The 13,970-nt window shown below is 42.5% G+C and overlaps 1 protein-coding gene across 4 annotated transcripts in view; it reads left to right on the plus strand.

Annotated features, from left to right (window-relative positions):
- KAT2B (lysine acetyltransferase 2B) overlaps positions 1-13,970 on the plus strand; it is a 52,558-nt gene that overhangs the window by 7,026 nt on the left and 31,562 nt on the right. For all 4 annotated transcript variants that reach the window (XR_013225263.1, XM_077302612.1, XM_077302613.1 and 1 more), the window contains exons 2-4: positions 7,175-7,301; positions 12,645-12,790; positions 13,458-13,547. Coding sequence is in view for 3 of the 4 variants with exons in the window: in XM_077302612.1 (XP_077158727.1) it covers positions 7,175-7,301; positions 12,645-12,790; positions 13,458-13,547 (363 nt within the window). In the remaining variant the exon portion in view is untranslated. The remainder of the gene's footprint in view (positions 1-7,174; positions 7,302-12,644; positions 12,791-13,457; positions 13,548-13,970) is intronic.

The following is a 13,970-nucleotide window of genomic DNA, read 5'->3' on the forward strand; positions in this document are numbered from 1 at the left end:
TATGCTAAGTATAAATAACATTCACAAGAAAATTGACTGTCATAAATAGGAATAGAATAGCCATAAAACACTTGAAAATTTATAATACCAGTAGCCACATCACAGATGAACTCTTGCTTAAAATACATTCTTAGGGGAAAAAATAGAATTCATTGATTAACACCCAAGCATATGTGGTAAAAAAGAAACCACATTTCTTCTACTTGCATTACTGAATGGAATGGTTCTAGAATTTATAAATCCATAGCACTTTTACAAGTGTCTAAAGAATTTCATGAATGTTTCAGGACTGTTTCACACATGTCAAATCAAGTTACCGCTGAGTGCATATGCAACAAGCAGCTACACTCAATCTTGACTTCCTGATTCTATGTACTTGTTTAATATGTGTGCTAGCAGACAAACTTGTAGCATGCACACTTTACATTTTATTTGTACATGGAAAGCACATCGCGTGTGCACTTACAAATTCAATGTGTGAAGTAATTGTACAGAAACTCTGTAAGCCTTTCCCAACTTTTTCTTACAGAGAAACCTGTGGAACATGCTTCAGGCTTTGAGAAACCCAAGAAGGGGTGCAATTATGTAGAACATGGTTGGGAAGCATAGCTGTGCACACACCCACCTGGGGTCTCTCCCCTTCCAACACCCTCCAGGCCCATCATTGGCCATTTGAGGGGGGATGGGGGGATGACCATATATGATCATAAAAAGGTAAAGGTATCCCCTGTGCAAGCACCGGGTCATGTCTGACCCTTGGGGTGACACCCTCTAGCGTTTTCATGGTAGATTCAATATGGGATGGTTTACCAGTGCCTTTCCCAGTCATTACTGTTTACCCCCCAGCAAGCTGGGTACTCATTTTTCCGATCTCGGAAGGATGGAAGGCTGAGTCAACCTTGAGCTGGCTGCTGGGATTGAACTCCCAGCCTCATGGACAGAGCTTCAGACAGCATGTCTGCTACCTTACCACTCTGCACCACAAGAGGCTCTTATATATGGTCATATCACTTGATACATGTTTAACAATTTTTCAAAATATATTAAAAAATAACTCCCACCCATTCAGGAAACTCAAGAAACCACAGAGTTCCCCAAAATCCTGGTTGAAAAAGCCTGCTGCAAGGCACGCTAGCATTATTCTCAGTGAGTGACTGAGATAGTGACTTGCCTAAAGCCAGCTGACAAATCCACCGCTCATCTAAGTTTTAAACCAGGCGCTTCCAGATCATGTCATGGAGCAGCAGCTATTGAATATAAACAATAACTGCCTAAGATTTTCTGTGCCATATGCCTCTCACTGGAATGAAAACAGAAAACCTCAATTATTATAAATCATCATAGCACACTAGATTTTATTAACAGACATGGAAAAGGTTGTAAAAGGCTATGGCTCAGAGCATCTGCTCGACATGGAGAAGGTCTTGTGTTCAATCACTGGCATCTCCCGTTAAAAGAATCAGATAGTATAGGATATGAAAGATCATCATCTGAGTAGACAATGCTACCTTTAATGGAGTGATGGTCTGATTCAGTATAAGGAAACTGCATATCTGTTTGTGTCTGTGTTCCTTGAGATATGTCCTCTATACAGAGATCATTATCCTAAGAACTGTTTTAGGTTACCATCATCATACACCTGGAGCTTTTTTGTGTTTGACCCTAACAACAGCATTTTTTACTCAACTGCATCACCAACTCCTTTTAAAATTTCCTGAAATTCCCTCCTGTACATACAGAACAGGCTTAATAGTTCCCTGGATCCCAGGTAGAGAGCCAGTTTGGTGTAGTGGTTAGGAGTGTGGGCTTCTAATCTGGCATGCCAGGTTCGATTCTGTGCTCCCCCATATGCAGACAGCTGGGTGGCCTTGGGCTCTGCACAGCACTGATAAAACTGTTCTGACCGAGCAGGAATATCAGGGCTCTCTCAGCCTCACCCACCCCACAGGGTGTCTGTTGTGGGGAGAGGAATGGGAAGGCGACTGTAAGTCGCTTTGAGCCTCCTTCGGGTAGGGAAAAGCGGCATATAAGAACCAACTCTTCTTCTTAATTTGCATTAATATTAGTGTTTTGTTGTTTACTGTTTCAAGTAAGTGCAGTAAACATCTGATGTGTCCAATGTATAAATTAATGACAATGATTTTTGGTTGTGTATATAAGCCACAATCCAAGCTTAGGGCTAACGTATATCATTAGAAAAATGTTCATCATAAAACTAATCCATAGTCATTTATTTTCCAATGCAGCCTGAGTCACTACAGCTTGGACTCCTCATCGATTACTGTTTTGGTCCAGAGAATTTAATAATACAAAGTTGCATAATGATACTGCAGTTAATGTTAAACTCTACAAAACAACTTGCCCAGTATTGGATTTTTGTGTGTGTGTGTGTGTGTGTGTGTGTTTGTGGGGGTGGGGGTTTGCACGAAGAAACACTGTTGTTAACAAATGTACTTGAAGAAGACTTGGTTTTTATACCCTACTTTTCACTAACCAAAGGAGTCTCACAGTGACTTACAATCGCCTCCCTTCCTCTCCGCACAACAGACACCCTGTGAGGTAGGTGGGGCTGAGAAAGATCTGAGAGAAATGTGACTTGCTCAGGTTCACCTGGCTGGCTGCAAGTGGAAGAGCGGGGAATCAAACTTGGTCCTCCATTCATAACCACCACACCAAGCTGGCACAGAACCCAATGGTGTTTCTAGTAAAGCCCATCTATCAATTAACATGCATTTTGAGAAATTTAAGAACTTATGCAAGCATTTGTGAGTCATAGTAACTTTCCCATAGAATTCCATTTTATCACTACATGAACCTGAGTTTCCTACATCTTCTATCCCTAATAGTTTGTTTCAAAAGTAACATTCAAGAGTGGCATTCTATGGGCTGTAAACCACAAAACAGATAAGAGCATTTGGATGTAAAATGATGTATTCAAATCTGTGAAACTGGTTTTGGATTTCATTCTGTGGGTGGAAGAGCATGTTTTAAGTGACACAGAGCTGCCACTAAAAATGGTTTCTACCATTGAGCCACATCACTAAGAAAGTTTCTGAATGCTTACACGTACTCATGTCAGTATGTCGTGCATTCCCTTGCTAGCAGTTTCCAGTGATGTGAGGTTGAATGAGAAATGCTTGACATAATTATGGGTAAGTGATCCTATGTGTTTTGCGGAAAAACATTTTGGATGACAGCTCTATGTCGTATATAACATATACCTCTGTAACTAGAGTGTGACTAGAATTATAATCATGTTTCCACTGTGTCAGAAAATTGTTGGTCACAGCCAGAGTTGCTTGTGGAATATATAAGTACTTGCATGCTTGACTCCATTAGCAGAATGGGAGTTCTTCACCTTCCCCTTCTGCCAAAGATAATCTGAAATATTGCTCGTGGTGAGAAGGGGAAAAGGACTCCAAGGAACAGAGTGCAGGGCAGTTGGAGATCTGTGGCAGAAATGGGGAATCAGCAAAATAGTTCCCTTATGTCCAAATATAGCCATGGGATCCAAGCTAGTGTCTTCCGTTGTCACTTTCTATCTATATACTATTTCCCAGGTACTCCCCAGGTTTGGAAAAAAATCTTAAATCTTAAAAAAGTGGGGGAGGTTTAAATCCCCTCTAAAAATAAAGGAACCATTGAAGAAGACTTGGTTCATGCACAGAGAATGCACTTTCTGTCGGGAGCTACAGTGGAGCTTGGCAGTAGTGGCTGGGATGGAGCTTGGCGGCTATGAGCCACACAGGGAGAAGCTGTTGGGGGAAAAGAAGCCTCAGTGGGCCGGTATTGGGAACCATGCAAGACTCACTGTCATCGGTGCTGTACAGGGAGGAGAAGCCTCAGCAGGCCCAGTAGCTGGGCGTCATGCATTGTTCACTGCCACCATTGTTATGGGGGGGGGAGCCTTAGTGAGCTTGGCAGTTGGAGGGGGGGCAAATGGGGCTTGCCAACATTGATGGTGACCCACGGTGGCCCAAGGATTGCATTGCAACAATGATTGGGGGGAGGGAATTAAGTCAGAGAGAAGAATTGCCCCCTCACCAGTATCGTGCGTCCCTACTTGTACAATGTGCCTTCTTCTAAATTAGTGTTTCCATGACAAGAGTCATAACAGTGATATATAATATGTAGTTTATATAAGGTTTTGTAGGCTCTTCAGGGAAACTAAATGTTTCAGTTGCTTCTCCATCTCCGTGCACAAAATTCTCAAGGAGGTAATTTTATATGTTCTTTTCTAATGAAAAGCAGAGGAGTGACATTTGATCAAGTTGCATGAGACAGCGAAGGGAAAACATTGCAAAAGTCTCAGAGCCACTCAACAGGATGTAATGTGAGCTTCTGAGGAATGCACGTTCCCTTTTGTGCAAAAATATTTTCCCTGCTGGGGTCAAGAACTGAAGGCATACATTTCAGCAAAGATGTACTTGATCTGAATGCGCTTTGCTGCCTTTGAAGACTGTTCTGAAGGGTTCAGTTGTTTCAAAACGTGCCTGCCACCTTCTTAGCTGGTATGAGCTGGTGAGATAGAACTATCAAGGAAGAACTATGCTGACTCATATGATTGTTGCTTTGGTATTATTTAACCTTTAAATCCATAAATAATTTAGATCCAGGATCCCTTGAAGCTGGTAGAAGAAGACATACTGTGAATCTTTGGTCTGCAAAAAGCTTGTGGTCATAACCACCCCCTCTCCCCCGTGTTTATGGAACTCCCTCCACAGTCAGACCAACTTAATTCTTCCCTTTGAAAGAATGTTTACAGTGTTTATTATTTAGGTTGGCATTTAGGAGTGTTTAGCTAGATTTAAACAACTGTGGGAAATTAAGGGCTTTCCTGCACAAACATCTTAGTGCAGATTTTCTCAGTAGTCAAGCCTTTAAGCTTGACTTCGAATTTGGTGCCTGCCTTTATGCACCGTTTTTTGTTCTCTGGTGTATTCTGCAACAGCAACCTAAAAGCACAGCTTTCCTAAATAGGGTTGCAGTGTCATTGTGACCTGTGAGGGGTGATGCTTTGGATTTAAACATCAGTCAAAAACTCTTTTTCTAGCCTGTCTTTTTTTGTTAAACCTCTAAACAAATCTGAAGATCTTTCCCTATTTGGGGGAGGGGAAGAGAAGCTGCAAAACTCCAGAGGGTGGATCATAATGTGCCCTAATTCACAGCTACTAGGTAGGTCTTTCGGCATCTAACTTTGATGAGCCTTGATAAAATAATCTACAAATAACAGGTAACAATCATCCACACACCCCTTCTCTTGCTTGCTTGCTGGTTCTAAGAGGGGGTTGGTGAAGGGGAGCTGGGGGTGTAGAGAAGGCATTTCATACGAAGAAGTTTTAGGCATGACCTTGAGTTCTGTGTAAACACACTCATTCCCAACCCCAGCTGTTGTTTTGGAGAACAATTCCCCCACCAACAATTCTGCCACCCCCGGCCTCCCACCACCAGTGCTCTTCGGATTCAAGCATCAATCAGCCCATTTTCCCCTCCCATGACTGCCTTAATTTAAATCTCTAAACAAATTTGAAGATCCTTCCTCATGGGGAGGGGGGAGGAACAAGGCAGGGGGAAGAGACAAGTGACTCCTGAGAAGTCTCCTGGCACGTTCAACTCCCTTGCAAGAAGGAATGGAGGATGATGCTGGAGGAGTGGGTGGTGGAAGCATGGCCTCCAAGGGGCAGCAAAAGGGTGCAGGAGGGGAAATACGAGGGAGGGTTTGCTTCTGAATTACCCTCGATTTAGGAGCAAAGAAAGGGGGAAGAACACAACAAAACCAGTCTTGCAAAACATGGAGAAATAGTGACAGGAACATGAACTGAGAGCTGAAGAGAGGTTAATGAAAGGAAAAGGAAAAATAAAACTTGAGGAAGGTGCAAGTTGAAAGTGAGGGGAAAACCCTGATGGACATGTACTGAAAAAGCATGGGAAATATTTTACTATTTTGTAAATGATATTTAAAATATTATTATGTAGAGGGAAAGAGAGGGTGAGGCTGGATTATTGTAAGTTAAATATCACTTGTTTGGGAAAAATTAGTCAGAAATAACAACTGAATGGTGGGGAAAAAAACAAAAGAACCTGTCTGTCATTCAGAATGCTTTCTGTTGTTTCTGTTCAGAGCTGGAATTAATTCCTGGAAGTTCATTTTATGTCACAGGATTGCAGGGGCAGAGTTTTTGGTGCTTGATAGAATTACAAAATCCCAGCTCCATATTTATGAATGTTAGTTGTCACCCTCCCCAGTATGTTTTCCTTATAAACAGGCATGCTTGTGTGTGTGTGTGTGGAGGGGAACACAAATATTTATGTAGATTTTGTAGTTCATGCTAAGGACAGATAAATATATGGGCAATGTACTGTTTATGGTACATATACAAATGTTTAAGATGAAAAATATACAGAGGAGGATTGCTCTAACACAGTTTCCTGCTACTTTATCTTCTGACATTTGACAGGTTACAAATCCCAGTGCTTGTAAAATATTTATATTGAGTGGGGAGAAAATAACGCATTGATAAATGAATGTGTTCTCTCCTCCTGCAAGGCTGCATTGTAGTTGGACCAAATACTTGGTATTATTTAGTGACTGCTCAGCTGTGTCTTGATGGTACTTTACATACATGCACAATATAAACTTTATGCACAATAGTGCATGATGAACACAAGTTATTTAGCGGAGGCTATTTCAGAGTTAATGGAAACAGAACTTGCGATCATGTTAAAGCTATTGCATTATTTCTGCCACAGTGGTCTTGCATACTCATTTCATCTGTGATGGAGAAATTCATTGGTAAAAGTCATGATATATTCCTATTAAAATTTAAAAGCTATTTATGTCTACAATCAGTCCAGGGACAGAAACCACTAGGTGTACTGGACCATATGCTGAGAACTGCGGGGTAATGTTTGGTTCATTAAGAGAATGGCCTTGCCAATTTTCTCAGCCAATACCTTCTCCACTGCTAATATTTACCAGTAGAGTAGGAAATGATTGTTTTATAAATTATGGCTATTCATTTTGTTTTGTATATTTACAGTAACAGAATGATTATGTTCCAGCAATACAAAAGCCTCTACTTTATGAACATTAGCAATGATGTGCCAGATGTTTGCATTATCCAAAATTCATGGCATTATTCTCTCTCCTTCTCCCTTCCCGTTTTAATCACAGGCGGAAGAATCCTGTAAATGTAATGGCTGGAAAAACCCTAACCCACCTCCCACTCCACCCAGGGCAGACTTGCAACAGGCCGTTGTGTGTCTTACTGAACCGTGTCGTAGCTGTAATCATGCACTCGGTAGGTTCTGTAGCTTTTCTTCTTCTTCAGTTTCAGTCCATTTATCTGAAATCAGAGCCTGACTTTAATCAAAAGGTTGGGGGAAAGGAGATGTAAATTACAGAATAATTTGTCCTTTGAATTTTAATTTAATTTAATTTAATGTAATACGTTTAATAAAGACAGATTCAGGTGGGTAGCTGTGTTCGTCTGAAGCAATAGAACAAAGTCTGAGTTCAATGGCATCTCCAGTTGAAAGGATCAGGTTGGAGGTGATGAAAGACCTTAGCCTGAGGCCCTGGACAGCCACTCCCAGTCTGAGTAGACAATACAGACTGTGCTGCCCTGCCTCAGCCGGGTGGTTGTGCCGAGTTAGACAGGCAACCCAGAAACCAGAATCCAGTCTGGGAGGCTGGGAGCCAAAGGAGACAGTTCACACAGTAGCCAGGGTGAATTGGGGAGTCAGCTGAGCTGGGGTCAAGAGCCCGAGAAAATCAGAAACCATACCAGGATCAGAAGCTGAGGTGGTAGTCATGAGGGTCTGGAATTGGGGAGTGTAGTCATCAGGAATCAGGCCAAGGTCAGGAAACTGGGAGTCAGTCAGGCAGAGCTTCTCCACAGAGAACTGGAACATAGAGTTATCTGGAGAGATGGGCAGGTAAACGCATGTGTTACACCCACAGAGGACCTTGTCTCAAGGCACTCCTGAAATACACAGAGCAGGGTGGAGCAGCCCTGGGGTGAATCTTTGTCAGAGTAAGAAGTTGCAGCTGGGCCCCATCTACCTTGACAGCAAGTTGCCAAATGTGCCAATCTTCTGATAGCTGTCAAGGTAGATCGGCGCTGCCAACACTGTCATTCAGGGCTCACAGGAGTCTTGGCCTGGGGCCATTGGTGCTGCTTCTCTGGTAAGTCTTGTCCTAGGGTTTTACATAATACGGATGGGCCTCAACCTGGCTGGTAACAGGTTGCACGTCCTCCACAACTGGGTCTCCTGGTGTCTGTGGGAGATCCCCACAGTGTCCCTGGCACCAGAACCAGGGACACGGGCATGACACTGACCTTGATGGCCCAAAAGTCTAATTCTGTATAAGACTGCCTCATATATTCATGTTCTTCAATATTTGGGTCTCACGTTGTAAAGGGCTTTAAACAGAAAAAGATTGGCAGCCAGTGCAGCTGTTTCAAAATGGGCAACATGTGCTCCCGTATTCTGGATTTGATGTAATTTCCAGCTTGTCCTCAGGTGCAGCCTCACGGAGAGTGCATTGCAGCAATCCAACTGTGAGTTTACAGAATTAGCATAGCCAGATTAGCTACATCTATGAAATGAGAGAGTTGGCAGTAAAAATGTATATTCAGATCTATCCAAGTTGAAAATATATTGCATATATTGCATTGTGCAGGATCAGCCCAAGGTTTGGGCTGGCTTTTTTAAAAAAAGGTATGTTTCTTCTTGAGGACCTGAAAAAATCCCAGATTTCATACCAGTATTGGGATCCAGGATTTCTGAGGAATCCTGAATTTTTTTTTCAGGCCCAACAGACCCAAACCAAAAAACACTGGTCAGTCAAAAATTGCACACTGCTAGTTAGCAATTCACATGCAGCTGATAGAAAGAGCTCCTGGCAAACATGGCATCTGGCTTTTCAAACAACAAGCAAGGACCATGGGCACCATCAAACCTGCTCTTATAAAGCCAACATCACTCCATCTAGGACAAGTGGATTCAGTTCGTCTAGAATATCTAGATTATTGGAACTTATTAATTTTAATGGCATCCTTGAGAGAGCAGGATGCTCTCTACTTAGGTCTACTTAGGATTCTTTTTAAAATAATTGCACTGTGAGTCAGCAAACTCAGGAAAGCTGGCAAGCCCATTGATTTTGGATGCATAAAAGGCTGAAGTTACAAACATATATATACAAAGGATAGAATAAACTATATCTTCTATTGCACTTCACTTAAATAGTTCCTTAAAAAAACCAAAATGGGCCTTTAGGCCATAGATATCGTACACTGTGCACTACACAGTGTGCTACTAAGAGTATTCAGCATTGTATTTTATGTGTGCTGCACAGTGTAATTTGCCTATTTTGCTTTGGATGAACTATTTAAGTACACTGTAATATTATAGATATATCATTTTAAGCTTTTAAAATATATGGTTGAAGTTTCTACCTTTGTAGTATCCTGTACCATTTTTGCCCCTTCTTTTATGTTGCAGAAGCCCAGTGATACCAACTCTTTTACACAGGGTGTAACACAAAATTTGAAAAGGAAATATGGAATTTTAAACTCACCAGCTCTGTGTTTGTTGCGTTTTTTTTCTTTTTGCATTTTGAGCCCTTGTTACATTGGTCATGATAATCAGCGCAAGTCATTGGGGTCAGAGGTTCTACCCAACAATTAGTTCCTGATAGTTGCTTATTTGTTAGCAGATGAATCAGCTGAACTGAAAAGGGCAGCTTAGTGGCACCCTCAAAAATCCAGCTGGCAAGCTAGAACTATACTCATAAGAATTATACTTACAGTATGCACAAGCTGAACAAACGAGGTAAAAATAATTGTCACCATATCTGAAACGCAAACTAGGCATCAGATTAGGACCTAGTTTATTATTAGCTAGACTAGATATTGGTTGCTAAATACCTGGGAAAGTCTTCCTGTTATTTTTGTGGAAGAGAAAAATGTAGGTTCAGTGTAGGTTTCTACACTGTAGCAGATGGGCTTATTAGTACCTGCACACGTCCGCTGATATAATGGGTTTAAATATATTTAGTTAGATCTACAGGGAGAAAAGGACATTGAATCACAGGCAGAGAGTAACTGTTTGATTTTCCCCCTCCCCTACTTCACTGTTGGTAACAGCTGATGACAAAAGTGCCTTCACAGTTCAAACCACACTGCCATTAAAATGACAGTGTAGCTAATTTCCCCATTAGCCTCCTGCTGTTAGATAGTTATAAGTGCCAGTTATTAAGCTTTTATGACACTGATGATGCCTTTTCTTTAAGTTTTTGTGGACATAATCTAGGCTTACTATAAAGAGGGTTTTTTGCTTTTCTTTTTGCATAATGAACTTTGGACAAGTTATTAGTGTAGGGGCTCCTGTGCTTCTTTAACCACAAGGACAAATTGGCGACATGTCCAGCAAATTAAGTTACTTCTGAGATTACAGACTCTTCTGCAAATATTGGAATTGTAAATGCATTAGAGAAGGCAATCTGTTAAGTCTCAAATTGACTTTTCCATTTAATAAAGGTTCTGGAGTAGGGTTGCTAGACCCTGGTGGATCAGATGGCCAGCAGGGGTACTTACAAGGAGACAGAGGAGAACCCACCTATTTCTGTTGACATGGTGGCATCACTTCGAGAGCACACATCTGACAATGTCCAGGTAATGCTCTGGTATTTGGACAAAAACCTCTATCATAGATGCCATTATTACCATAGAGTTTTTGCCCAAATACCGGAGATTCACCCCACAGACACAGCATGATGATGTCACTTCCTGTGTGTGTCAGAAATGATATCACCAAGTTGCCTGGTCCTTCCATTCTCTTCTGATAAGTCACTCCCCCACCAATCCCCTGCAGGCTGCCAGAAGGGACCTAGCAATAATATTCTAGGAGTCTAGAATGTATAGTTCTTAATAGAAGTAGCCTGTTACCCAAGTACCTCAGCTACCAGCATCTGTGCACAGATGGAGAAATATCTCACATTCTGTTCTTTGCACAGTGGATTCACAGCCTTCTGGTACATCCAGTAAAACAGGGGTAGTCAACCTGTGGTCCTCCAGATGTCCATGGACTACAATTCCCATGAGCCTCTGCCAGCGTTTGCTGGCAGGGGGGCTCATGGGAATTGTAGTCCATGAACATCTGGAGGACCACAGGTTGACTACCCCTGCAGTAAAAGACTACTTGCTGTGCTTTTAACAAAGGCGCATGTTAAAAGCACACTGCATAAGAAGCAATGAGACATGCAAAAGTATTATAGTAGACCAAGGAAAAAGAATGTCCCACCGAGCTGTGGCCGACTCATAGTGACCCCAGTGATGGGGTGGTGAACGCAAGAGTGGAACAGAGTTGGTTTGCCATTGGTTTCCTCTGCATAGCAACCCTGGACTTCCATGGTGATCTCCCATTTGAATACTGACTGTGGCCAACCTTACTTAGTTCCAACCGTCTGACAAGCTTGGGCTAATCCAGGCTGCTAGATCAAGGAACAGACATCAATATTCCTGTAGCTAAGCTATATTCTATAGTTTACTTAGCATAATGGTTCATTCAGTCTCTGCTGTTCAATCAAAAAGTTCCCTGACCTGGCTTACCCTGGCCAGTCCAGTCTTGTTAGGTCTCAGAACCTAAGCTGGGTGAGCCCTGGTGAATGGTTGGATGGGAAACCTCCAAGGAATACTAGGGTCATGGTGCAGAGACAGGCAATGTCAAACCAACTCTGAAGTCCCTTGCCTCAAAAGCCCTACAGCAGGGGTAGTCAGCAAATGCTGGCAGGGGCTCATGGGAATTGTAGTCCATGGACATCTGGAGGACCACAGGTTGACTACCACTGCCCTACAGCAGTGGTCCCCAACCCCCAGGCCGCTGCCCGGTGCCAGGCCGCGAAGGCCTCGGCGCTGGGCCGCGGCTCCCTCTTCCCGCCCCCCCACAGCGAGAAGCTCATCAGGCTGCGAGCAAATTGGCCGCTAAAGCGGCTGATCAGTTTGCGGCCCGGCAAGCCTCTTGCTTTGGGAGGGGGCGGGAAAAGAAGCTTGCCGGGCCGCAAGCTAATCATCCACTTTGGCGGCCGATTTCCTTGCGGTCTGGAGGGGCGGGGAGAGGGAGCCGCGGCCGCCGACATGCTGGCGGCGCAAATGCGCACGCGTAGACTTGCCGCGCATGCACGTTTGCGTCCGGGGGAGCAAACACGCACGCACGGCAAGTCCGCGCATGCACGTTTGCGCCGCGGGGCCCCGGGTCACCCTCTCCCCGCACCCCAGCGCAGCGGTCCGCAGCTTGACAAAGGTTGCGGACCACTGCCCTACAGGATTGCCACAAGGCAGCTGTGACTTGAGGGCAAAAAGGACAGAAAAAGAAGGAAGATTTGGAATGTCTACAATAAGGTCTGATAATCATCGTTTGAAATATATAGGGGAGAATGAATAGCTTCCATTTCAAAAATATGGATGCACTGGAGGTTTTCATATGTAAGACACGTTACCCACACTTTGTTAGAGATTAAGTAAAATACCTTCACAGGCCAGATCCAGCCTCTGGGCTATTACCAGCCATTCCAAGGTGGGAAACCTCTATGGGCTCAATTCTTTTGCTGACAGCTTTGGATTTTGTTTATTTGTTCCTAGCTGCTCATGTTTCCCATTTGGAAAATGTCTCTGAAGAAGAAATGAACAGGCTATTGGGAATTGTGCTGGATGTGGAGTATCTCTTCACCTGTGTCCATAAAGAAGAAGACGCTGACACTAAACAAGTCTATTTCTACTTGTTCAAGGCAAGTTGCTGTTTTTGTTTTCCAGAACAATTCTGTACTTTTGTCCTGTATACAAATTCTTAGAAGTTGGTTGACTTTTGAAAAAAGGTGACTGCAAGGTTTCAGTATTGTCAACTTCCATCTCTCCAGTCTTTCTAAGTACTGTAATTCTGGGCTAGACCTCTCCATCAGAGGATACACAATGCCTTCACTCTGGAGGTAATCTCAGTAGATTCTGAGAACCGATGTAATTCTAAATAGAGTTATATCATTCTTAGTCTATTGAGGTCAACGGGCTTAGAACGGTATAACTCTAATTGGGATTGAATGTCAGTTTTACCATCTACATTCTTTGGTAACTTTATTAGAATTAATAGTTTTTTCTTTCCTCTATTCCTTGCAAATCATGATGACTCCTCTCCACAAAGAGATGGGGAAAGCAGCAATTAGCAACTTCCACTTCTGCTCTCAAAGTCATGAACTTAGCTCATTAGCTTATCCATACCAGGTCCATAAATCCCAGATAGTTTTTCAGGTCCTAAGAGTGGTGTGCTATTTGGTTTTGCGTGTGTGTATTTAGCAATCTAAATCATTGGCTGTGCAAGACTATAGATTTTATCATTTTAAAATGTCCATTTTTTAAAACTGATGGCCATTAAACTTTTTATTTAAAAAACTTTCCCAACAGCTTTTGAGGAAGTGCATTTTACAGATGGGGAAACCTGTTGTCGAAGGATCTTTGGAAAGTCCCCCGTTTGAGAAGCCTAGTATTGAACAGGTAAAATATCTGCATGAGCAGTTAGCACTACTGTGATTTTGCTTTTCACTTGGCATCTTAAAAAAGGAAAGAAAGAAAAGCTAGGAGTTTTAAAAAGGCATCAAGAGCTCTGTTATATTAGGAACATAATTTCTATATGTGACAATGAAGATGACTACTAACGGTTCACATGAGGATAGTTTTCTTCTTTCTCATGCAAGTAGGCATTGTGAATCTGTTGCATGCATTTCAGAATTCAGCTCGCACTTTCATCAAATGTGTAATTACTCTCTCTAGCTGAAGTAGTATTATTTTTAATGTATTCTTTTGTACATGTCTGCAGAGAGCCCTTTGTTCTTTAGTTCAGTGCCCCTGGGAATTGGATGGAAAAAGCATCTTCTAAATTGGAAAATCCACCATTAGCAATACAAAAGATGAAGTTTA

Source organism: Paroedura picta, chromosome 11 (assembly GCF_049243985.1).
Source record: "Paroedura picta isolate Pp20150507F chromosome 11, Ppicta_v3.0, whole genome shotgun sequence".
NCBI lineage: Eukaryota > Metazoa > Chordata > Lepidosauria > Squamata > Gekkonidae > Paroedura > Paroedura picta.